The sequence below is a fragment of the Lissotriton vulgaris genome, chromosome 2_1, assembly GCF_964263255.1.
Source record: "Lissotriton vulgaris chromosome 2_1, aLisVul1.2, whole genome shotgun sequence".
NCBI classification, from domain to species: domain Eukaryota; kingdom Metazoa; phylum Chordata; class Amphibia; order Caudata; family Salamandridae; genus Lissotriton; species Lissotriton vulgaris.
This window is the reverse complement of record NC_141687.1, coordinates 124,234,426-124,261,434: the sequence shown is the minus strand read 5'-3', so window position 1 is coordinate 124,261,434 and position 27,009 is coordinate 124,234,426. Positions and strand designations below refer to the sequence as shown.

Sequence of the window (27,009 nt, the reverse complement as noted above, 5' to 3'; positions counted from 1 at the left end):
GTTGGAAGTAGCACTGACTTTTCCATGTTGACATGGAGGCCGAGATTGTGCAATTGTTGCAGACAAACATGTAAGTCGCTTTCTACTTGTAGAGGAGATGGGCCTTTCAGGAGCCAGTCGTCCAGGAATGGATAGACAAAGAGACCCTATTTGTGTAGAAAGGCTGACTTGAGCCCGAAGGGCAGCACCTTGAACTGGTAGTGTTTGTTGCCGACCACAAACCATAGGTACTTGCGATGACGAAGTGCAATTGGAATATGGAAGTATGCATGTTGCATGCCTGGTTGTCGACGGCGGAGGACTCTGGGGTCTCGACGTCCATTGCTGTATCAACGACAACGGAGGTGAGCTTGCTCTCGACGTCGAACGTCGTGCCGACGACGGCGGCGGGTCTCTGCTCCTCGGCGCCAATCGTTGCAAACGGCGGAGGGGTCACACTTCTCGACGCCGATCGTCGCCTGGTTGACGACGGCGGAGGTGTGATGCGCCTCTATGTCGATCGTTGCCGGGTTGACGACGGCGGAGGGTCTTGTGCCTCGTCGCCGAGTTGACAACGGCGGAGGGTCTTGAATTCTCGACGTCGACGACGTACCTAAATCTCTTCTTCTCGACGGCGAGCCCGCTGTCAAAGGTCGTTTTTTAGACAAATGACCCACCGGTAGATCTTTTCTTAGCGCCGAGCCTGACTCTGAAGCTGAAGGGCGTGAAGTCTTGTCCTCAGAAGGTGTTCTAGACCTCTTGGAGCCCTTCTTTACTGGAGACCTTCCTCTAGATGACCTATGAGCCAGGCCATAGATGTGAATTCTCTCTCTGTCCTTCAGAGTTCTTCCTGACAGTGTTTTGCAGCGAGGACAGGTCCTTGGATCATGTTCTTCAGGCAGACAAAATATACAGACTTCATGGTTGTCTGTCTTGGCCTTCTTTTTTCCACAAGGAGGGCAGGTATCAAAAAGAGAAGGCATTTTAAGGTAGAAAATGCAAAAGAAACTGTCAAAAAAAGACATTCTTGCTTGAGAAGATGTAAAATGTCGAAGTAAGGCAAAAAAGTTGTGAAAAATGATGTGAATTTCTGACAGAAATCAGAAATGAGTGGAGCTGTGTTACCAGGATCCTTTCTGTAGGAGCCGGAAAGAACAACTGACCTAACTGTCATCCCTGAGGCATGATGGGAAGCTGGGGGTCAGAAGTGCCTTAAAGGCACGGTGTCAGTTTATTGCTATGCAGCTATAGGTTAGCTTTTCAGACTGGGTATTTGCAATGCAGCCTGGGAGCTTTCTATGCTTTCAGTGTTTTTTGAGAATTTCTACTGCTTTCTGAGCATTAAAACAGTTTCTAAACAAACTTTGGTGTTGTTTCTCATGTTACTAATGCAGGTTATTCATGTATGGTGGAAATTCTTTTAAAGCACGATTCAGCTCTAGTGTTTATTAAGCTGCAATTGTGTGTGTGTGTGTGTATATATATATATATATATATATATATATATATATATATATATATATATATATATATATGGGACACATAAGGAAAATGCTACTTACCAGTATGCATCTGTGCATGGCATGTAGAGCTGCTGATCCTACATTTAGCAATAGATTGCCACCTGGTGTTGGGCTTGGATGATTGCAGGCTGTTGTCTTCTTGGAAGAAGTCTTTTGTAGTCACAAGATAGGTGACTCCTCCCTTGGACAATACTGCGCATGGTCATCAACCCCATCCTCAGATTGTTTTTCGCCATGATGGGAAATGATGGAGTGAGCAGAAGTAAAGATAAAAGGATGTCCATGCGTGAGCATCTAAGTAAGATAAGTACTGGAACGGATACAAGTCCCGGGGAGGCGGGAGCAATGTAGGATTTTGCAGCTCTACATGCCAAGAACAGATGCACACTGGTAAGTAGCATTTTCGGTTCGAGGCATATGAGCTGCAGATCCTACATTTAGCAACGATTGTGCAGCAGTGTCTCCCCTAGCGGTGGTCGCTTGTATCCGTTGCAGCATACTGAAAAAGTGTTTTAAAGACAGCTTGGCCTACTGCAGCTTGCTGCTTGGCTTGCACATCAACACAATAGTGTTTAGTGAAGGTGTGTATTGTAGACCATGTTGCTGCCTTGCATATATCCTCTAATGGTATGTTTCCTAAGAAAGCCATAGAGGCTCCTAGTTTGTGGGTGGAGTGTGCTCTAGGAGGAACTGTTAGTGTACGTTTAGCCTTGTGATAGCAGATTTGAATACACTTAACAATCCATCTAGCAATACCTTCTTTAGAGATAGGATTGCCTTTGTGTGGGGGAGAGAAGGATACAAATAGTTGTTTTGTTTTCCTGAATGATTTAGTCCTGTCTGTGTAATATAGTAGAGCTCTTCTAACATCTAGGGTGTGCAAAGCTCTTTCTGCAACAGAGTCCAGTTTTTGAAAAAACACTGGTAACTCTACTGATTGATTTAGGTGAAAAGGAGTAATCACTTTTGGTAGGAATTTTGGATTGGGTCTAAGAACCACTTTGTTAGGATGTATTTGAAAAAATGGTTCTTCTGTTGTGAATGCTTGGATTTCGCTAACTCTTCTGAGAGAGGAAATGGCAACAAGGAAAGCAGTTTTCCATGTCAGAAATTGTAGTTCACATTTATGTAATGGTTCAAAGGGGGGTCCCACGAGTCTTGTAAGGACTACATTTAGGTTCCATACTGGAGCAGGTGGTAACCTGGGTGGGATTATCCTTTGTAATCCTTCCATAAATGCTTTTATTGCAAGTACTCTAGATAGAGATAGATGTTGTCTATTTTGTAAATATGCTGCAATAGCTGCTAAATGCAGGCGTATGGAAGAGTAAGCCAAATTGGACCTTTGTAAATGTAGACGGTAGCAAATGATATTTTGGATGGAAACGTCCAAAGGATCAATGTGATTGTTGTTACAATATATTGCAAATTGTTTCCACTTAGCAGCATAGCATGCTCTGGTAGTGGGTCTTCTAGCTTCTTTAATTATATCCATACAGTCTGGTGGTGGGTTTAAGTAACCAAACTCTAGGACTTCAGGAGCCAGATTGCCAAATTCAGTTGGCTCGGTTCTGGGTGCCTTATTTCTCCATGGTTCTGTGTTAACAGGGATGGCGTGAGCTGTAATTTCTGATGTGGAACCATTGAGAGATCTAGTAGCGTGGTGAACCACGGTTGACGTGCCCATGTAGGGGCCACCAGTATCAGTTTGAGGGACTGTTGTCTGAGATTGCGTACTACTAGTGGAATGAGTGGGAGAGGCGGAAAAGCGTACGCTCTGCCTGACCAATTCATCCATATTGCATTCCCCTCCGACCGTGGGTGTGGAAACCTGGCGGCGAAGCTTGGGCAATTCGAGTTCTCGTGGTTGGCAAACACATTTGAAAGAATGGTTGAAGTACTTGTGGGTGCAACTCCCATTCGTGAATCTGTTGTGATTGACGACTTAACAGATCTGCTATCTGGTTGTGAAACCCCTGGAAGGTGTTCCACTGTCAGATATATGTTTTGAGGAATGGCCCATCTCCAAATGTTCTGTGCAAGTTGGGACAGTTGCAGAGAGTGTGTCCCCCCCACTGTTTTTGTATGTAGTACATGGCTGTCATATTGTCAGTTCGGACTAAGACAGCTTTGTTTTGGATTTGTACTTGAAAAGTTTTGAGTGCTAGGAAAATTGCAAGCAGCTCTAGATGGTTAATGTGGAACTGTTTCTGTTGATTGTTCCACTGACCTCGTGTGGTATAACGCAGTAGATGGGCTCCCCATCCTGTGAGGGATGAGTCTGTCGTGAGCACTACTTGTGGAACAGGTTCTAGGAACGGCCGTCCCTTTGTCAAATTTTTGGTGTTCCACCATTGTAGAGAGCGATATGTACGGCTGTCCACCAACACCAGGTCTGTAAGCTGACCTTGAGCCTGATTCCACTGTTGTGCTAGACATTCCTGTAGTGGACGCATTTGCAGTCTTGCGTGGGGAACTATGAAGATGCAAGATGCCATCATCCCTATTAATTTCATGAACACTCTGGCTTGTAGAGAGTGCTGGCATTGAAAAAGGGAGACTAAGTTTTGAATACTTTGAATACTGGCTTGACTGGGATAGGCTTGAGCTACTGATGTGTTTATAGTAGCTCCTAGATATTGATGAACGTGCGAAGGCTCTATGTGCGACTTCGTGTAGTTTATCGTAAACCCTAAGTTGTGCAGTGTTTGAATTGTTTGCTTTGTGTGTTGTGCACACTGGTTGTACGATCTTGCCTTTATGAACCAGTCGTCTAGGTAGGGGAAGACATGTATTTGTTGTCTTCTGAGATGTGCTGCCACTACTGCTAAGCACTTTGTAAACACTCGTGGTGCTGTTGTAACCCCGAATAGAAGGACTTTGAACTAATAGTGTTGTCCTTGTATGACAAACCTTAAATACTTCCTGGGCGCAGGATGTATTGGAATGTGAAAATAGGCGTTCTTTAGGTCTAGTGTGGACATAAAATCTCCCTGTTGTAGTAATGGGAGTACCTGTTGTAAAGTGATCATTTGAAAATGATCTGATTGAATGTAGTGATTGAGCGGCCTGAGGTCGAGAATTGGTCTTAAAGTCCCGTCCTTCTTTGGAATTAGGAAGTACAGGGAGTAGACTCCTGTTCCTTGTTCTTCTAATGGAACTACTTGAATAGCATCTTTCTGTAAGAGTGCTAGAACTTCCTGTTGAAGCAGAGTTATGTGTTCTGCAGACATTGGACGCTGCCTGGGTGGTATGTTTGGGTGGGTTGCTGTGAGTTTTAGGCAGTAGCCATGTTGGATAATTTGTCTTACCCACCTGTCTGTTGTGATGGAGTTCCAGACAGGTAGGAACTGTGAGAGTCTGCCCCCCACAGGATTGGAGTGCTGTAGGGGAGGCAGAGGGAAGTCATTGTTTAGGAGCGGTTGGTGTTACTACCTCCACCTCTTCCCTTGTTGTTATTGCCTCTGTATCCTCCTCTAAAAAATCCTCTATTAGAGGAGGTCTGCGTGTGTGTCTTAAAAGATGATGTTGTGTCAGCGCCGGTCTGCTTGGAGCCTCCTCTATAAGAGGAGCGGCAAAAGGAATCTCTAGCTTGGGTGTATTGTAATGCCCCCATAGACTTGGCGGTATCTGTGTCTTTCTTCATTTTTTCTAATGTTTATCTACCTCCGGCCGGAACAACTGGTTCTGATTCAAAGGGCTGGTTTAGAATGGTAGTTTGAACCTCTGGTTTAAAACCTGAGATGCGTAACCACGCATGACGCCTGAGAATAACACTAGTGTTTACTGCTCTGGATGCTGTGTCAGCTACATCTAGTGCACATTTAATTGAGGCATTTGAAATTAATTTGCCTTCTTGTAAAAGTTCCGCTGCTAGATCCTGGTGTTGATCTGGTAGGTGTTCCATTAACTTTTCTAGTTGATCGTAATGGGCCCTGTTGTAGTGTGAGAGTAAAGCCTGTGTGTTTGCTATGCGCCATATGTTTGTTGCTTGTGCAGCAATTTGTTTCCCTGACGCATCAATGATCTTGGACTCTTTGTCAGGCTGGGGTGTGTCCCCAGAAGTTTGAGAATTAGCCCTTTTGCGCGCATTAGACACTACCAAGGAGTCTAGCTCACGGGCAGCCATGCGCTTTAGAAATCTTTTAAAATTTAACATTTAACATTTAGTGGCAGATGACCCTTCATGTATACTGGATCAGCTGGTTCTGGCCTATACTTTTTTTAGATTCTAGGGTTTAACACCCTACACCTTACTGGATCTTTAAAAATCTCTGGAGCATGTTTTATGACTCCCTTAATCATTGGTAATATTTGAGTAGACCTTTGGGACTGTTCGAAAGTGTTTAACAAGAAGTCCTCCTCAATGTCATCAGAGTGCATGGGAACCCCATGGTAAAGTGCAGCTCTGTTTAACAAATGATTAAAACCAACACTGTCCTCTGTAGGGGAAGGTTCTGTTGGGTAGTACTGAGGATCAGGGATGTATGGTGCATTATTTGGTGAAAAATTATATGCATCCTCATCATCTTTAGGGTATTCCGTGTTAGCATCCTCATCTAAAGGGTATGTATATGTTTCTGGAACATCATCCCCCCCACCCAGATCATACTCCTCATCAGTGTAGTGTGATGATGCAGGAGAGTGAATAGGAGAAGTTATAGGTTGTACATATGGAGTAACAGGAGAGGATGAAGGTGAAGGAGAGGAAGGGTGCATTGGAGAAGTTGCACAGTCCTTTTTGGCAGGGACCACAGGTGTAAGTGGTGTGTCTGCTGGTCTCTTCTTATGAGGAATTGCTTCCACATGTCCAGTTTTTGGATTAATATGGACTTTCAGTCTAGGATCTGGTTTAAACAGTTCTTCCTCTTGTATAACCTTCTTCGGCGTCGATCTTTTCGGAGCCGATAGAGGTTGTTTAGTACTTTTTGCCTTATGAGGAGTACTTGAGTCTTTTGGCAATGTTTTCGGTGCCGAATGTTGTTTAGCCTTATCTGGGGTCTTCGGTACCGGTGTTAGAATTTTTGGCGTGGAGACAGGTTTTGCTGGGCCTGTGGCGCCGGAAATTGGCTTCCCCTCCTTGTTTTTTGAACCGGAATGTTTCGGGGTCAAGCTTTCGGGTTTGGTACAGTTTTTGTCTTTGGCGCCGATGGTACGGGTGGCGAAGTCTCTTTGGGCGCCTAAATGTTTTTTATGTTCGGTGCCGACGAATCCTTCGTTGCAGAAGGATGTTTTGGTGCCAATGGAGGAGGTGTAACTGGCACATGGTGTTTCTTCGGTGCCGAGGCACTGGAAGGCGTACTGTCTTTCCTCGGAGCCGGGCCCGAAGGCGGGGCGTTAGAGGGTAAAGGTCGGTCTTCACTGGGCCCCATGGGCGGAGTGCTGGCCGTTGCCTTCTGTTTGGGTAATGTCTGTTGTGCAGGGGCAGATGGACTCACGGGTTGTCGAGACGGGATCGAATCGTCCGAATCCTCTGCCCCCGATATTATCTGGAGATCAGGCGAGTCTTCCTCTGCGCCGAGTGGAGCCTCGTCCTCGGAGATATCTTTGATTGGATATTCTTCCTCAGAGACGTCTTCTTCAACGATCTCCTCTCCAAAGATGGTCTCCGGTGCTGGTGCTGATCTCCTCATTTCGTGTCGACGGGCCCTCCGATCTCGAATTGTTTTCTTCGATCGGAAGGAGGCACAGGCTGTGCAGGTCGACTCGTCGTGTTCTGGCGAGAGACAGAGGTTGAAAACCTCGTGATGGTCGCTATGAGGGAATTTTGCTCGACTTACCGGGCATCTCTTGAATGGAGTTCTTTCCATGAGGCGTAGGCCGCACGGCGCAGATAGGCCCAATGGCCCGCGTCGACGCACCGGAATGTAGCTGGTGATGTCGATGTCGAAAGAAGTTTGTTTGAAGTTTCTCGCTTCGAAAAAGCAGAAAAAGTCTTTTTCTAGCCGGAGCGGAAAACTTTCATCCGAACCCAGCGGCGGAAAAAAACAATCTGAGGATGGAGTCGATGACCATGCGCAGTATTGTCCAAGGGAGAAGTCACCTATCTCATGACTACAAAAGACTTCTTCCAAGAAGACAACAACAACCTGCAATCATCCGAGCCCAACACCAGGTGGCGATCTATTGCTAAATGTAGGATCTGCAGCTCATATGCCTCGAACTATAGTGTTTCCGGGGTCCCGCGCAAGGGCGGGAATATTCTAATGCTTATGACTATTGATGAGGATCCCCTGGAAGAGAAGTATCCATTCCACAGAGCAAGGCAGAGGGAGGAATCTGCGATTAGATAGTCTCCACCAAAAAAACTTTACTGAAGGTAACTAACTCATTCTTCTGATAGACTTAGAACTGAAGATTCCTCACCTTTTAAACAGATACCAAAGCAGTTTGTTTCCAGTTGGTGGGTATGCAGGAAAGAAATCGTGCAGGAGAGAATGCAGGAGAGATTGAGCAAAATGTCCATCCAGCTTGACCTAGTTATCCTGGCAGTAGGGCTTTGGAACATGTTGCAAACTGACAGATGTCTAAGTTTCGTACATCAACGCAGTGGTAGCAGCATTCGCTTCAGTGGAGTACACACACAAGCCTTCTCAAGCTGATTTTTGGCTAGTCCATAGCACATCTTTATGCAGAGTACAATCCTTCTGGAGATGGACCTCTGCTGCACCGTTTTTCCTTTCTTGGCCCCACAGAAACAGACAAAATGTAGGTTGTCTTATCGGTACTCTCTAGTTCAAGCACTCTGTTAGAATCAAGGTGAAGACGATGTTCTTCCTCCTCTGAGGAGTGAGGCGGTGTATTGAAAGTAGATAACGTCATGAATTGCTCTATGTGGAAGGACACCACTACCTTGAGCAGGAATAAACAAAATGTCTGGAGGACCACTTTATCCAGAAAGAAATGTTGTGTTGACTGTAAGTAGGCAGAGCGGACAGCTGTGCAATGGTTCAAAGGGGGTGTACATCAGCTAAGTGAGTACTAAATTAAGGTCCCACAGCGGCATCAATGGTGTTTAATCAGGCCCTTCAATAAAAACATCACAAATGGTGACGAAGAGGGATGGCCGATGAGGTAAACATAAAAGGACTGCCAGATAACTTTTAACTGTTGAAAAGCAAGGAATTGCTGGACAAAAGATAGACAAAATAGGAGAATGTGTCCTTATCTATGTGTTTAGAGGTTGTGTATCTCAAGAGGATCACCGGACAACAAACTTTTCCCAGTGTCCCGAGTAAACAGATTTGATAGATGGAAGCCTGGCTGCCAAGATGACCCCAATCACTTCAAGAAGAAGGTCGAAAGCTCTCAACTATTGTTGCTCAATCTCCACACATGGAGGTGTAAGTTTGCAGGCTTGGGTGCAATAATCTGCCCTGTTACTTCTACAGAAGGTCCTCCTGAAGGGTCAGCCAAATGGGTAAGGAAAATGCTACTTACCAGTATGCATTGGTTCTTGGCATGTAGAGCTGCAGATTCTTACACTGTGCATTAGATTGCACCTGGTGTTGGGCTCGGATGATTGCACGTTGTTGTCGTCTTGGAAGAAGTCTTTGTAGTCACGAAATAGGTGACTCCTCCCTTGGACGATAGTGCGCATGGGCATCAGCTCCATCGTTAAATTGTTTTTCGCCATGATGGGAAATGATGGGAGTTTGTAGAAAGAAGAAAGGATGTCCATGAGTGTATATCTAATTAAGATAGAATTGGGACAGATACAGGCCCCGGGGAGGCTGGAGGGCGTGTAAGAATCTGCAGCTCTACATGCCAAGAACAGATGCATACTGGTAAGTAGCATTTTCCGTTCGAGGCATATGAAGCATATGAACTTGCAGATCTTACACTGTGCATAGATTGTACAGCAGTGTCTCCCCTTAGCGGTGGTCACCTGTATCGGTGCAGTAGTTTGAAAGAGGGTTTTGAGGACAGCTTGGCCTACTGCAGCTTGCTGCTTATCTTGCACATCAACACAACAGTGTTTAATGTAGGTGTGTGTTGTAGACCATGTTGCTGCCTGGCAGATGTCTTCTAGGGGTATGTTCCCTAAGAAAGCCATGGAGGCTCCTAGTTTCCGTGTGGAGTGCGCACTAGGAGGAACTGTTAGTGTATGTTTTGCTTTTTGATAACATATTTATATACATTTTACAATCCACCTTGCAATTCCAGCTTTAGGGATGGGGTGGCCTTTATGTGGTGGAGGGAAAGCTACAAACAATTGCTTTGTTTTGCCAAAGGATTTGGTCCTATCTATACAATAGGGGAGAGCTCTTTTAATGTCTAGTGTGTGTAGAGCTCTTTCTGCTACAGAGTCTGTGTTTTGGAAAAACACTGGTAACTCTACAGATTGGTTTAAATGAAACTGAGACGCTTCGCGGGTGAAGACTTCTGTGGGGGCTTACCGGCAACAAGAAGGACTCCAGGTCCCAGGAATACACGGGTCCCACAGCAGCTGTTCGGCTCCTGCCCCGCCCACCTGCAGCCGCATAACCACGTTTTGGGCCTCCTGCTTCGCGGGAGACGCTTCGTGGGTGAAGACTGTGGGGGCTTACCGGCAACGGAAGGACTCCAGGTCCCAGGAATACACGGGGCCCACAGCAGCTGTCCTGTTCCTGCCCCACCCACCTGCAGCCGCAATATATTTGACCACTTCATCCACTCCGCGGAATGCGCACGGACCCGCGCCGGGCGAAGCCCGGGCCAAGGGTGGGCCCGTCCTAGCCCGTCATCGCCAGGAAGAGGCAGGGCAGGGCCCTCCCCCTTTCATCTTTGTTACGGACATAAGGTACTCTCTTCCATCGATTTTGTTGGGCCCTTGTATTTTATGGTCAAGGGTGTTTAATCTAAGAGTATTTTTCACTATAGTGAAAGCCCTACCTTTATGGCCAAAACCTGCCGAATTTCCCCCCGGTCAACATCATCCACCCCATGGGCAAAAGGAAGGCAATGAAGGGTGATGGGGCAACCGGGTGTAAGAAAGGGAAAAAGGCAAAGAAAGTGACTAATGCAGCTAGCAACTGTGTTCTCGATAGAATTGAGTTGATTGTCAGTGAATGTAAGGAAATCCTGGGAGGTAACAATAGTACAGTACTGGATGCCGCCATTAATTCCCTGGAGGAGGCACCAGCTAACAAATCTACACGTGTAATTCTATCGATTTTTAAGAAGCCATCCCACAAATCCTCCATTCTTACCATACACAGTCCACTGGCTGACGACTCGAAGGAATCTCCCCTAGACGCACCTCTCTTACCACCTATAATCTTAAGCAATTCAGGGAATCCCTGTGATAGCGCAGTTGATGAGCAGTTTCCGTGTTCAAACAGATTTGCAATATTGGAGCATATAGCTGAGGGAATTCCATATCTTCCAGCTAGCAAACACACTGCCATTGGCACTAGTGACTCAGCATCTAGATGTAAATGTGGAGCCTTAAATGAGGGCTTGGCACAGAAAGTTGAATCACTTTAATTGGAGGTGGCATCTTTAAAGAAAATGGTGGAGGATTTAAACCGCAGGGTCAAGCTCCCCCCTTTAGTCACCAGGCCACTATCACAGCCTCCACCCCTGCACCTGTCCCACCAACGAATAGGTCATTGTCTGGCGTTCCCCCTGGGGTGGGTGATAGGATTCATCCTGTGCTGCGCAATCAAGGTAATGGCCCCTCTTCCATGGTTCCCTCTCCTAGTACCATGAGATCTTATGCAGATTCCATTAAAGCTCCAGGGGTTCCACGCACCTTTTCTAATACAGTTGTTCAGGCCAGATCCGCCCACCATGGGAATTGCACTCCCCCAGGGGGCATCTCGACAACAGTCTATATGGTTAAAGTCCCCAAATGCTCTCCCAGGCAAGGTTTCGAAAGCAGCAAATCTCTCCGTAACAAAGCAATACATTGGTTGCATCATGTGAGGGGATGCAGGTCTATAATACATGAAGATATGGTTAGAGTAAGGAGGATTTCATCGAGTAATTCAAAGACAGACTGCATCGAGCTGTTGCTAACCGATGCTGTACTTGCCGAGAATTTACTGGCTCTGGAGTTTCGTACTTCTGCTCCAAAGCACTCAGCTATCCAGATAAGACGCTCTCCACTTTGGTCACCATCTAGACAGCCACAGTGCCAGGGAGGTTGGGAGGAGGGTCTGGCCTAAACGCAGTTGACTGACTAAATGGGGGTTCAATTCAGAACACCTGTATCACCCAAGCAGGAGACGGACGTAGGGAGCTCAATTCTAACCCAAGTCCCCCTTGTGTAGAAGGATTAAAGAGAGAGAGACCTACCGATGACCAGGGGCCCGAGCTGTACTTTAGAGAGCGGAGCTTTCGGGGATAGGTCCAATTTGAAAGTGCTCCGTTTCCTTTCCTGGAATATAGCAGGGCTTCAGAAAAGACGGCTCCTTCCCAAGTGGAATGAGTTCATCGAAAAGTTCGATGTGTGCCTATTCCAAGAAACTTGGAGCCTAACGCCTTTATATAAATCTGGCTACACCATGTACTTTACTCCAGCAATAAGTTCAGGCAAGGGTTGTCCCTCAGGGGGTTTGCACATTTGGATTAACATCTCATTAAATTGGTAGATTGTCACACATACTTCCCTGTCACAAGACATTCTCCATCTGACTATCAGAGGGCCAGCTAACGGTACACCCATTGAGCTTATTAATATATATGCTAGAGGCTCTCCCGGCGCTCAAGCATCAGCAACTATAGCAGCATTGGAGGCGGAGCTAACCCTACTCCACCTCTTTCTAACATCATAGTAGCCGGGGACTACAACTGCACATTCGAACCCCTGAGTGGGGAGGACCTCCTGGGAACTAACGGAGAAGATGCCAAATGGGCTATCCAGACCCTTAACATAGCTCCTATTAAGAAGTGGTCACAGAGGGCCATCCAAATTAATGCCCTGACACTGGAATACAATGTAAGAGCTGTAAACAGAAGGACATGCTTGGATTCGAATGGGGCAAATACTTTTAATAGGATTAGCTCTCCGTCCCGAATAGATTACATCCTTGTAGGCATGCGATTATGGGGAGACCTCCTAGACATGGTCGTCAAGCATTCAATGGATAGTGATCACAATCCCCTAAGCATGCAAATCAATAATGGCTGGTCGCCCTGTACGTCAAGGACACCAACCCCACTTCCAATGTCGTCAAGAGAGGTGACCCCCTCAAACTGTAATAGACGCCTTAAATGGCACAAACTTCTTCAGCAAGAATGTAGACTGCAAAGCATTAGGGAACTTCTGGACCAAAAGATTAAGAAGCTCGAAACGATGCATGGTGAATCTGATAACCTACCCACTTTCCTTTTGTTTTACTGAGAAACATTAGATAAAATAGGTACCTTTTTTATCGTAGAAGGGAACAGGGCACCAAAGAGACGCTTAGAAAAGTCCACAAACCCATGGTACTCACCAGCATGTAGGGAGAAGAGGTAGGCTTTAGGCTAGCTGTCAGAAAGAAAGACTCCCTGGCACTTAGACTAGCAAGAAAGGTGTACTCGAGGGCATTAGTGGAAGCAAAACGTAATTGCGACGAGGCACACTGGCAGGAGCTCAAACATGCCGCTAAACAAAAGAACTCTGGGAGCTAATCAATAGTGGGATTCGAAAGGGATCTGACCCAATCCCAAATCACATTACAGGGCAACAATGGTATGATCAGTTCTCCAACCTTTATTCGGGAGATGAAGGCCCCCGTGCTCCCAGACCGAGATCCACATGGCTATTCCTGGGGGGCCCCCGCCACCTGACTGTTTCCCCCAACACGAGGTGGATTTAGCCATAAGCAGTATTGCTCCTGGCAAGGCTGCTGGACCTGACGGCCTTCCAGGAGATCTGCTCTTGCATGATCCAAAGCCTTGGGCCCATTTTATTCTATTGTTAATGAACTTGATAGCTAGGGGGTCTGACGTCCCTGACTCATGGAAAGGCACAGAGGTTGTTCCAATTTACAAAAAGGGAAATAGGGAGGACCCTGCCAACTACAGGCAGATTAGTTTAATCTATGTGATCCAGAAAGTGGTTGGCAGGGTGCTCCTGAGGTGAAGGATCTGCATGGAGGATGGGAACATCCTCTCCCACTATCAAGCAGGTTTTAGACAGAAGGTGGCCACGATAGACCAGGTGTTCAGATTTTTCATGGTCCACTGGAAAATAGTGGTGATTGGGAAAGACAGCTTGTATCTGGCCTTCATAGATCTGAAGACCGCATTTGATCTCGTTCCACGGGCCAAGCTCTGGCGCGCCCTGTACGAATTGGGCATCTCTCCCCAGATTCTCAACTTTATAAAATGTCATGAGGACAACTACGCCAGAATTAGGTGGGGCTCACAGGGGCAGCTGGCGGAGAGGGTCATGGTGAATGGGGGGTGCGCCAGGGTTACGTCCTGGCCCCAACCCTTTTCTCTCTATTTATGAACAGGGTGGTTGACCATCTGAGAGAGAAACCAGCTGACGCTCCAATCCTGGCCGGGGAGAAAACCCCCACCCTTCTATTCGCCGACGACACCCTCCTGATCTCTAAAACACCGGGAGGCCTTCAGAAACTTTTAAATAGGTTTAACATTTTTTGTGACTCTCGGGGGCTGATAATATACACAAGCAAAACAAAGTTAATGACAATCAACCCATCGAAGAGTTTCAGAAATGGAATAACCCTTAACGATATTGCACTTGACACCGTGGACTCTTTTGACTATCTGGGAATCCGTGTCTCCAAAGGTATGAAATGGAGATCCCATATAGCCAAGATGCTCCTTAGCCACAAAAGGGTGTCTGGGGCGATCATAAGAGAACAACATCTCTCTGCAAGTAAGCCAGTCGCCCCGGCCCTCGTGGTCTATAATGGCAAAGCGCTACCCTCGGCCCTATACGGGCCGAGTTATGGGGCTTTGAGAATATCATCGAACTTGTAAGATCCGAAAACAAATTCTTTAGAGATCTTGTCTCTCTTCCAACCTCCACTCCATTGAAGCCCCTATACCTGGACATGGGAAGACGTTCTATCAAGGACATTACATGCTTGCGGCCCCTACTCTTTTGAGCACGCGTAAGAAGGACCCCAGAGTTGACCAACTATGCGGTCGCCCTTAGTGAACTAATAACAGCTGACATAGGAAACAGGATCAAATGGATAATCAATCTCAGACAGCTTTTAACTGATATTGGGTTCGGGGAGGCTTAGGCCAGTCAGACTCCGCCATCCAAGCTTGACCTAAAAAGCGCCTATTGGCAATGGGTACAGGCAGAAGAGATGTGCAATCCTAAAATGGGGAAACTCACTGAGATGTTCCTTGAGCATAAACGCATTGGCAAATTAGAACCCTTTCTTGATTTTATCCCAATACCTAGGGATAGGGTACTCTATCTGAAGATGAGAATAGGAACTCTCCTGCTAAATGAGGTGACAGCAGCCTGGAATCGGTGCAATTCACCATCTGCCCTTTACCAAGGCTGTGCAACTCCAAATGAGTCTATCGCCCATTTCCTCTTCGCGTGCCCAGCGTACAGGATGGCTAGAGCCAAATGGCTCAAACCAGTTTGTAAAAATCGCATTGGCAAATTAGAACCCTTTCTTGATTTTATCCAAATACCTAGGGATAGGGTACTCTATCTGAAGATGAGAATAGGAACTCTCCTGCTAAATGAGGTGACAGCAGCCTGGAATCGGTGCAATTCACCATCTGCCCTTTGCCAAGGCTGTGCAACTCCAAATGAGTCTATCGCCCATTTCCTCTTCGCGTGCCCAGCGTACAGGATGGCTAGAGCCAAATGGCTCAAACCAGTTTGTAAAAATCTTGGCTCCAAGAACTATCGGGTGGCATTACGCATCTTAAAAACGGACACCTCCTCCCTTACCTTGGTTTGTGGTGTGGCAAAATACTTGGGCTGCGCATGGCTAATAAGATCAAAGCTCTTAGCAAGAAACAGTAGCCTGGCAGCCCCCACACGTCACTTGATGTACCCGTCTCGATTATTGCCTTTTATGATTTTAATGTAATTTTTTTACTTAGTTTTAATTGTAGATGTATGATGTATAATTGGTCTTATTTATTACATTGTATTACATGTTTTTTTAAATATATGAATTTTGGATTTATATGCTTTTATGATCAATTTTGTCGAATAAAGCTCATACTACTAAAATAAAAAAGAGTAATTATTTTTGGAAGGAATTTGGGATTTGTTCTGAGAACCACTTTATTACGGTGTAATTGTAAAAATGGTTCTTGTATAGTGAAAGCTTGAATCTCACTTACTCTCCTAAGAGAGGTAATAGCTACTAGAAAAGCTGTTTTCCATGTGAGGAATTGCAGTTCACATATGTGTAGAGGTTCAAAAGGTGGCCCCATGAGCCTTGCAAGAACAATGTTTAGGTTCCACACTGGAGAGGGTGGTAACCTGGGAGGAATGATTCTTTTTAATCCTTTCATAAATGCTTTAATAGCAGGCACTCTAAATAGAGACAGATGTTGTCTATTTTGTAAATATGCTGCAATTGCTGCCAGATGTAGGCGTATAGATGAATATGCCAAGTTACATCTTTGTAAATGTAGAAGGTAACAAATGATATTTTGGATGGAAGCATCTAGGGGATCAATTTGGTTATTGTTGCAGTAAATGGCAAATCTTTTCCATTTAGCAGCATAGCAAGCTCTAGTAGTAGGTCTCCTGGCTTCTTTAATGATATTCATACAGTCAGGTGGTAGGTTAAGATAACCAAACTCTAAGACCTCAGGAGCCAGATTGCCAGATTCAGTTGACTTGGGTCTGGATGTCTGATGTCTCCATGGTTCTGCGTTAGCAGGGATGGTGTCAGACGTAGCTTTTGGTATGGAACTAGGGATAGTTCTAGCAGAGTTGTATACCACGGTTGGCGTGCCAATGTGGGAGCTACTAAAATCAGTTTGAGCGACTTGTCGTAGCTTGCGCACTATTAGTGGTATGAGTGGTAGTGGCGGAAAAGCGCATGCAAATCTGCCTGACCAGTTCATCCATATCGCATTGCCCTTGGACAGCGGGTGTGGAAACCTGGCGGCGAAGGTTGGGCATTTTGCGTTTTCGTGTGTGGCGAATGATGAAAGAATGACTGAAGAACTTGCGGATGTAGTTCCCATTCGTGAATTTGTTGTGTCTGTCGACTTAACAGATCTGCTATCTGATTGTGAACTCCTGGAAGGTGTTTTGCTAACAGAAATAGGTTTTGTGGAATGGCCCATCTCCAAATGTTCTGTGCAAGCTGGGTCAGCTGTAGAGAGTGTGTCCCCCCCTGTTTTTGTATAAAGTACATAGCTGTCATGTTGTCCGTCCGGATTAAGACAGCTTTGTTTTGTACTTGTACTTGGAATGTTTTGAGTGCTAAGAATAATGCCAGCAGCTCTAGGTGATTGATATGAAACGATTTTTGTTGATTGGTCCATTGCCCTTGAGTTGTATGATGTAGGAGATGGGCTCCCCATCCTGTGAGAAATGTGTCTGCTGTAAGTACTATTTGTGGAACAGGTTCGAGGAGCGGCCGCCCTTTTGTCAAGTTTTTGGTGTTCCACCACTGCAGAGAGCGATGTGTGCGGCTGTCTACCAACATCAGGTCTGTTAGTTGTCCTTGAGCCTGATTCCACTGGTGTGCATTTGCAGTCTTGCATATGGTACAATGAAGATGCAAGATGCCATCACGCCTATTAGTCTCATGTTGGAACTTTGTGACTAAGGCTTGAATGCTCTGTATCCTTGCTGGACTGGGATACGCTAGAGCTGTAGACGTGTTTATTGTAGCCCCTAAATAGTGATGTACATAAGTGGGCTGTAGGTGCGACTTTGTGTAGTTGATTGTGAACCCTAAGTCGTGCAATGTTTGAATTGTCTGATGTGTGTTTTGGACACACTGATTGATTGACTTTGGCTTTTAGGAGCCAATCGTCTAGATAAGGGTAGACATGTATCTGTTGTCTTCTGAGATGTGCTGCTACTACTGCTAGGCACTTTGTGAACACTCTCGGTGCAGTTGTTACCCCAAATGGAAGGACTTTGAATTGATAATGCTGTCCTTCCAGTACAAACCTTAGATACTTCCTGTGAGAAGGATGTATAAGAATGTGAAAGTGGGCGTCTTTTAGATCTAGTGTTTTAAGGAAGTCAACTTGTTGCAGCAATGGGAGCACTTGTAATATAAAGTGATCATATGAAAATGATCTGAGTGTATATAGTGATTGAGGGGCCTGAGGTCGAGAATTGGTCTTAGTGTGCCGTCCTTTTTGGGTATTAGAAAATACAGCGAGTAAACCCCTGTTCCTTGATGTCGTAAAGGAACTATTTCTATTGCGTTCTTTTGAAGAAGTGATTGGACTATTTGTTTTAGCAGTGTTGGATGTGCTGCAGACATTGGAAGGCTGCCTGGGTGGTATGTGTGGAGGGGTTGCTGTAAGTTTGAGGCAGTAGCCATACTGGATAACGAATAGTTTCTTACCTATCGGTGTAGTTTTGCAGCTTGAAGATCTTTCTGGATTCATTATGCTGTGCATATTCCGCAATCTCGTGGTTGGGTCCGAAATCGTAGTCTTTTTTCTCTTTTTTTGTAGCCCAGGTGGGCGTCGACGTCCCACCATTTGGTGTACCTTCGGTGACGTTGGCATGCTTCCAGCGGAAGCTCCCACCCTTGGGCGCCATCTTCAGATTCTTTTTTCCGCCGTTGGGTCTGGATCGTCGCGTGAAGCTCCAGAATTTTGGAGGGGAAAATACAGCAACTTTTCGACAGAAAAGGCCTGAGAAGATTGGGAGAAGACCATCAGAGAGGAGACGACAGAGAAAGGGAAGAGCCTCGAGATCTTCGACGTCCTTCGGAGAATGCGCACACAGGGGGCCCCCAGAGCGCAGGGATGTACAAGACACCCTTTAAATTCTGCAGAAACTGCCACCACAAGTTCGCGCAGAGGGACCAACACCCAGTCTGCAACCTCTGCCTGCCAATCGACCACAAGAGCAAAGACTGCAACGCCTGCTACGTCTTCAAGCCGAAGACACTCAAGGTTCGAGAGAAGCAGAGGAAAGCTCACTACACGATGCAGGGAAAAGGCCAGGCCCCAACGCTTTACGAACTGGGCCTCTCCATCGACAAAGAGGACAACCTCGCCGAAGGTCCAGATGACTTCACGGTAGCAGAGACCGATAAGAAAATGTTTGACAAGGTAGGAGAGTCTGCGACCCCGAAAACCTCGACAGGGCCTCGAAAGCCTGAGGCAGACTCTCGAAAATCAGAGTCCAGAGTCTCGAAGGGAGCACCGGCGCCGAAAACTTTGACGTCCGAAGCTGCATCCTCTGAAAAAGAGCCCAGCGGATCTTCGAGAAGGACTCCTGGGCGCCGAAGACCGGCGAAAAGCCAAGGTCGTCGAAGCAAGCCCCCGAAAAAGGGACTTCGAAGGAAAAGGAGCCGAAAAAAGCTTCGACGCCGATGACGCCGTCGAAGAGAGCAGCCGAAACGCGCAACGACGAGCAGGCCGCACAGTTGGAGAGGAAGAAAAGAAGGCTCGAGGCCGAGATGGGGAACATCCTTCAGAGGAAGAAGGACTTAGAAGAAAAGATGAAGTTACAGGATCCCCTCGAAGCCAGCGACGGCCGTCGCTGAGGTGCAGGAGTACGAGGAGTTTGACGTCGAAGAGCTGCCGAAAACTCCGGAGCCCTCAGAACACGAAGAGGAAGAGGACCTCTATTACACAGAGGGTGAATATGGGGAGCAACAGTCAAGCTACGGCTCAGGATCCTCGACGGCCCAAGACAAGGAATGGCAGGACATCGAGGCCGAAGACCCGGAGGAGGCTGTGGAGACAAAACCCTCGAGGACTTCGCCACCGGATGTCATTGAGGCATACAATGAGGTTGTCAGGAAGGCAGCAGCAGCTTATGGGGCTAAGCTTAAGAGGAGAAGCCCAAAGCAGACTTCCTGCTGGAAACATTGCTCCCCACGCAGACAAGAAGCCAGTTCTTGCCCATGCTGAAAAGTATCACAGACCAGGGGAAGGAAGCGTTCAAGGACCCGGCTACATGCAGATCAGTCACGCCGAGGAAGGAGAAGAAATACAAATTCTCCTCCCAGGGCCCTGCTTACATCATTTGGTCCGTCACAGCAGATTCAATAATCGCTGCAACGGCCAGAAGAAGGGCCAACGTCCCAACAACATCTGGGCCACCACCTGACAAGGAAAGCAGGAGGATGGACCTGACGGGCAGAAAAATTGAGAGGAACGCTGCAATGCACTGGCGGATGGCTAACTCCAACGCCCTCCTGAACAGGCATCAATACCAGCATTGGGATGAGATCGGCCAATTGCTCAAGCACCTCCCGGAGCAATACCGTGAGAGGGCATCACACCTTGTGGAAGAGGGGAAAAGCATTGCTAACTCGTGCCTGAAGACTGCCTTGGATGGGGCTGAAACATCCAGCAGACTGATGGCTATAGGCATCACAGAGAGAACGCAAGCCTGGCTCAGGATCTCAGGCTTCAAAACTGAGGTTCAGAACAACATCATGTACACACCTTTCAATGGAGGAATACTGTTCGGAGCCCCAGTTGATGAGAAACTCAACCAACTAAAGAAAGACAACGAGACGGCAAGGTCCATGGGGGCCCTGCAATCCAGGGGGATGAGAAGAGGCACTCCTACACGGAGGCCGAACGGAAGGGGTGGAAACCAGCAAGGACAATCACACCAGGCGTTCCACCAGGGTCAACAGAGTGACAACCAAGGTCACCAGGGCCAGCAGAAGCTAAACTGGAACTATCAGAACAGAGGCCAGTCCATTCGAGGTAGAGGAAACGGACGGGGCCAGAGAAGGAGAGGCGGTGAACAACCCCCCTCTAAGTGACTTCACACGGAAAAAGGTGCTCACCCACTCAAACCCTCCGAGGGAGGAGCACGGGAAAACAAAGAGCAGAGGGCTACACGGACAAGACACAAAATAACATGTAACACCAGTAGGAGGCAGGCTGAGATTTTTTCTCCAGGAGTGGAGAAAATTAACCACAGACAAGTGGATACTCAACATGATACAGTTCGGATACTGCATAGAGTTGGAAAAGAGACCACCAAACAGAAAGCCAAAGAAAAGAGAGCAATCTGGCAGAGAGCTGCAATTGCTCCAAGAGGAAGCTCAAGCACTCCTCCTCAAAGAGGCCATCGAATCGGTCCCTTTCAAAGAATGGAACAGGGGAGTGTACTCAAACTACTTCCTGGTGCCAAAAGTGGACGAAAGCCTAAGACCCATGCCCCTACAAGAGGTCATCCCACAGATAAAGGTCGGGGACTTCTTGTTCACCGTAGACCTCAAAGATGCGTACCTGCACATCCCCATGAACAGGCAGCACAAGCTAAGATTCACAGTAAACAAGGATCGGCATTCGGTCTAAAGTCCGAACCAAGGGTATTCACCAAATGCCTCCCAGCGGTGGCAGCACATCTGCGAAGTGAGGCGATACACGTGTACCCCTACCTAGACGACTGGCTCATAAAGGCAAGCTCTTACAGGACATGCAAGGATCATGCATAGCAGGTCACAAGAACGCTAACAAGCCTGGTATTCTCCATACACTGGGGAAAATGCTCGATGGAACCGGAGCAAGTAAAGATCTTCCTGGGAGCTCAAATCAACACCGTCCAATGCAGGGCGTTACCCAGCGAAAAGAGGACACTCAGCCTACTGAGGCAGAAACTTCACTACCAGAAGGGGCGAGCTCTGACAGTGAGGACAGTGAGCAAGATCTTGGGAATGATGGCGTCATGCATACACCTGGTCCCCAATGTACGCCTACAGATGTTTTGTTGTTTTCGGAGTCGTAGGCTGTTTTGAGGGCATGAGCGCATTGGAATCAGGCCTTGTAGGTTTCGGGACCGAAGATATTGGCTTCAGAGTGTTCAGGAGAATTCTGAGGTAAATTGTTAGGAAGAACAGGAGATGAAGGAGGAGGAAGTATAGGAGAAGAAGGGTTAATTGGAGATGTGGCAGAGTCCTTCTTCTTGACAGGCACTGCAGGTGTAGGTGTCGTATCTAATTTCCTCTTCCTGTGTGGTGTAGTGGATACCTGACCTATCTCGTGACTACAAAGACTTCTTCCAAGACGACAACAACATGCAATCATCCGAGCCCAACACCAGGTGGTGATTTAATGCACAGTGTAAGATCTGTAGCTCATATGCCTCGAACATACATGTTCCCGGCCAGAGGTTCAGGGTACCACATACTCCTTGTCAAGTCTGGAGCCACCAGGATGACTTGGGTCCAATCTTTCCTCATCTTTGTCATCACTCTGGGCAGGAAGGTGCACAGGAGTCCAGATCCTATATGCTGACGGAGGGAGTCTCCAACTCAGCATTAATACATCCGTCACAACCGTTAGCTCTGGATGTGGTAGGGAGAAGGGTCTACCACAGGTCTAATCGCAGTTGAGCGGCAACCGCAGAAGATCTTTCGTGGTCTCCTTTGACACTTAGTTGAAATCGGATTGGTCCCCTACATGCTGGACTCACCGAGACATCAGATCCCACCACAGAGCCTGCATGTGCCACCTGGTGTGGTCCACAAGTAGGATGCAAGAGGCCCAGAAGTCTCAAAGCCGCTCTCACAGACACCTAGGTCAAGGGCTGAATTATCAGGATCATAGTCCGAATGTCCTTGACTCGTTGAGGCAGATGGCATCAGGGTATCTAGGATGGCTCCAATGAAAGTGAGCTACTGCGGAATAAGGTGTGATTTCGGTACATTAATGGAAAAGCTCAACAATGTTAATAAGTTGGCCATCGCCTAAAGGTGGTTTACAACTGCTTGAGGTGAGTCGAGCTTTAGCAGCCAGTTGTCGAGATGTGTGTTGTGGTGTCAAAGACTCCATGGCCTAGAATTACCTGGGGTGTCCTGTCACCCCTAATGGTGGAACAAAGGAAACCGATGCTTTGATTTGTTAATGCTTTTTGTGAGACTTCCTTAACTCACCCCAGCCCTGTGACCTCTAAGAGGACTGGTCATGGGAGTGGCATGGGGAGCGCATTTGCACCTTCTATTTGACCAGGATCATCAATGCCTTTGGCTTCGACCATGAGCCTTTTTCGACCATCAGTTTGTTAACTACTAATGAAGCCTATTGGTTGCAGATGGCCTCCTGTCTAGGTGCAAAAGGGATTGCTAAAAAAGTTTCTGGATCCAGCCTGGTGCCTGGGAAAATTCACAAGGTGAGGAATCTGCAGTTAGAAGTCTCTATCAGAAATAAAAAGTCAAAGATGGTGGAAGATTACATGAAATGTCCAGATTTTGTTTGCCCTCCTTTACAAAAACATATCTAAAGCTATGTGTATAGAACATCACTAAGAAAGGTGCTACGCAACAGTAACAATAAACTGTTGATTCGGCGCAAACATTTGTAGCAGCAATATTTCTAGCAAATGAACTTGCTTTGAGCTGATGAAACATGTTTTCGGTTTTACTAGATGTTGAAAGTGTTGGAATTTAATTCCTTTTTGTTTTAATTTAGAATTAAATACAAACTCTTGAAGAGAAAAAAATAGTCGTCCATTCAAATTAATTATAGGCTAATCAATCAATCAAAGAACTTTATTTCGATCACCATATATCATAAAAGTACATTATAGAACAAGACACTTTCAGACACAAAATACAAATAAAACATAAAATTATAAATAAACGTTTGCAGTCTATTTACAGTAGCAGCATAGTAGGGTGATCGGATGGCATCATTATTTTTCATTGGAATGACAGCAAGATGAAACAATTTCTAATACATCACTATTTGTACTTGAAAACTTCCTCATAAAATAGCCTAAAAACAGCAATAAGACAAGTTAAAAGACTTAAAAAGTGTGAAAACAGCATTCACTTACAATAGCACAAGCCACACGGTACGACTTTAGTAGGAGCCACACATGTGGTATAACCTAAGAACTATCGGGGGAGTACCTAGTACGCCTAATCCACATAGCCATTAAAAACATTGCTGTACACAATACAATCCTGTGCATTGTATTTGACTGCAGTATTCTATACGCCTCCTTGTACTTTCTTACCCAAGGATTTCTGCATAGTGGGGCTATCCATTTAGTTCTAAATTGGTAGTACAAGGGACAAAAAAATAATACTTGTTCAAGTGACTCAGGTATCCCTTGGCAGCAGGTGCAATTTCCTTCAACCATCTCACCTACTTTGCACCATTTTCTTTTTACAATTATTTACAGGTAGGAAACCATACCTAAACTGTAGGTATAATTTCCTTGCTAATGGTGGTTCGATTTAATCTATCCTGGCATCAAATGCCGATGTCAGTTTAAAATTCATAAAAGCAATAGAGAGTGTACTCTTACAATTCATTATCCAATCGGTCTTAACAATGCCCCAGTATGCAGCTTTGAGACTGAGTTTGTTTATCTGACTAAAGGTTTCCGGTTGACTCCGGGATACATCTAATCCTAATTTCTGTAGGAAAGTCTTAATTGTGCACATCCAAGGAGTCTTGACTACACAAGTATGAGTCATTGATTCATGCAGTAGACCGTAGCCGGTGCCAAAACATAAGTATTCTAAGAACAGTTTCATGGGCAATTGTTTTCTGGCTAGATCTAAGTAGAGTGGAATCAGCGAGGTGGACACAGGAAGGTCCGGTAAGGTTCTAGTTACTGAGGGATCACTACAATTTGAACAGCCCCACACCTCCGCACTATATAAGGCTACACCAAGGGCTTTGACATTATATAACTCTATTGCTGGTGCCAGCTTTCTGGATATAGTTGTCCTATGAATTTGAACTATATTCACCATTTGCTGAATTAAGGATAGATGCACTCTTTCCAATTGTGGAAGCCAACTCATATTCTGTGCAAATTTTATACCAAGATAATTAAACTGTCACTAGTTCTAGGGGAACACCACCCACATACAGACGCTTCATGCATTTAGTCTTTAAGCTTGATGAAAACAGCATACATTTTGTTTTAGAGCTGGTTAGCTCTAATCCCCATTCCAGGCAAAATGCCTGAAAATTATTCAGCAGCTGTTGGAGCCCTTGCGGCGACTTCGATATGAGCAGAGTGTCAACTGCAAAAAGGAGAGCGGGGGCCCATTGCCCTCCTACTTTCGGAGCATCACATCAGTCTATGCTCAAAAAGCTAAAGACATTATTAATGAACAGGGTGGGTGCTAAAACACAGCCCTGTCTCACTCCTTTATTAATGTGAATCGTCTCTGTTAGAGCCCCATTGTCTCCCCATCTCACTTGTGCTAGAGTATTCACATGAAGTCTAAAAATGTTCAGAAGGAGAGGCGGCATACCTATGCCTTTTATAGGCTATTCATGCAGAAGAGCTTTTTGATTTCGAAATTGTTAATCAGCACAACTAAACAATGTGCTTACCTGGGACATCAATTAATCGCTTATAGACATTCAGGAAGCCCGCTTCTGCCTCTTTACTCCTTTTACTCAATGCATCAATCTATAAAGAAATAAAGACAAACTCAGAGTTTCTTAAACTTACACCACAATTTAAAATTGGAATAGTCTGCTTGAGCTTTGCTAAAGAACTTTCTGCGAATCAAATATAAACAATTTTGTAGACTCATTCTGAAGTGTACATAAAGCAGCTCAGTCTAATATTATGAGCAGATAACCATACTATTATCATAGATTGATCACAATATTGGAATAGGAGGAGAAAGCTTGTAATACTAGCCAGTTTTATACCATTTGTAATCGTCCTGTAGACAGATAACTTTGGGTTCCAGATATTGGAACACAGGATTGTTTATTCAAATCTATGAAATAGATTGACAATTTACAGATTTGTTAACAAGATTTTGTTTTATTTTTTACACATATTAACCAATCCAAATAGAAAGAAAGTTAAAAACTGTTGCATAAACTCTGACTCAACCAGGTTTACTTTCACACCCACGAGAGACACGATTGAACTTAGCTCAATGCACCATGCTTGAATGTGAGATACAGGTTTTTGTAGCCCCGCAGAACTCCATCCAAAACATAGTTGAAATAGCATCGACGCTTTTGCGTTACTAACACTCCCCCCATTCAAAAGTGTGGTAATCAAAACCAAACCTCTTTTGCTATCTTCAATACAACACAAACAAGATGCTGTAATGAAAAAGACACATTTTAATAGGTGCATTCTGTTCTTCAACACATTAAAAACCTACAAAGAATATGATTAAAACAGCACTAATGTACATTGCGAACAAAGAAAATAAAATGAATATTTCTAACATTGTTAAAAAGTCATCTCAAAACCTAACACCCCAAGACTTATATGCGCTACCCTAGGAGAGCATGGCGAGTAGAATAACTTGTGACTAGATTTTCCTAGGGATAATATGCGCACTGCATTGCTTGTTTTTAGCAGAACCCTAAGATTGTCAGGGGTCATGTTCCATGCGAAAAGCAAACAGGCATTCAGAACCAGCAACAACTCCTCATGGGCCGGGCTCAGTGTCAGGATTCAGTAAAAAGTGCATAACGGCTGCAGGATCCCGGGCTATCAGCATCGTCTTTTGGTCTGGTAGTATCTTTGCTGATGATAATTTAGGGCAAAGGACCTCTCCTGACAAGGGGCAGTCCTTTCATACAGTATTGTCTCTTAGATGGAAATTGCAATGTCATCTTAAGAATGTTTGGTGTAGCCAATAAGCATCAAGATGCTAGTTTAGGATGCATTCTTTTATACATCTTAGATAAAAGTACGGCAATTTAGACTACACTAGTTTTACTATTGTTTTTTATTTGACCTTGAAATTGAGATAAGACGGCACTTGTTTCAGAGTGATGTTGCATCAGGTGTTTTGTTGTTGTCTGGATCTAAATTAAAACACTTTCACAGTTCTTGGAAAGATCAGGACAGACAACATCTGCATCAAAGGCAGACAAGTTGATAATTTTGAAGAAATACCGAAAAGGGAGTTGTGGCCTACTGAAAATGGAGTTGAGCCTTATGTATACGGAATGCAGTTTTCAGGAATGTTCTGGAGACGGATGAAACAGTAGAACAGTGGATTTACCACAAATGTTCATCTGTAATGGACTCAAAATCAAGCTTCGTTCTCATACTCCATTTGAGTAAAAACACCCCCATTTTTTAGGGGAGGAGCCAAGCGCTGGCGAGCATGTCCGCTTCGCCCAAGTGCTCTCTGGCCGAATTGGCACTGATCCAAGCTCCCGCTGTCCCCAACCAGTCTGCTACCCATGACAATTTCACAATTTTTTTTATTAGCAAGAACAGATTTACAATGAGATCTACTTTTTAAATATGCCAAGTGCATAATCAATCTAAATTGAAAAAAAACACTTGAAAAAAGTAAAAATGTTACAACACATTTCTTCATTTACTGGATTAAATGCCAACTGCAATGCATCTTATGATGAGCGATCCCCGCCATATTTAAAAAAACAAGATTTCAGCAAACCGTATCGACTGGCATGCAATGCGGGGCATTCAACAAGAACA

At 45.5% G+C, this 27,009-nt stretch overlaps 1 protein-coding gene across 3 annotated transcripts in view; it reads right to left on the bottom strand.

Moving 5' to 3' along the window:
- The window catches only part of CUX1 (cut like homeobox 1), a 1,218,817-nt gene that overhangs the window by 864,445 nt on the left and 327,363 nt on the right, over positions 1-27,009 (bottom strand). For all 3 annotated transcript variants that reach the window (XM_086954570.1, XM_086954568.1, XM_086954569.1), the window contains exon 4: positions 24,912-24,990. In XM_086954570.1, coding sequence (XP_086810696.1) covers positions 24,912-24,990 — 79 coding nt within the window. The remainder of the gene's footprint in view (positions 1-24,911; positions 24,991-27,009) is intronic.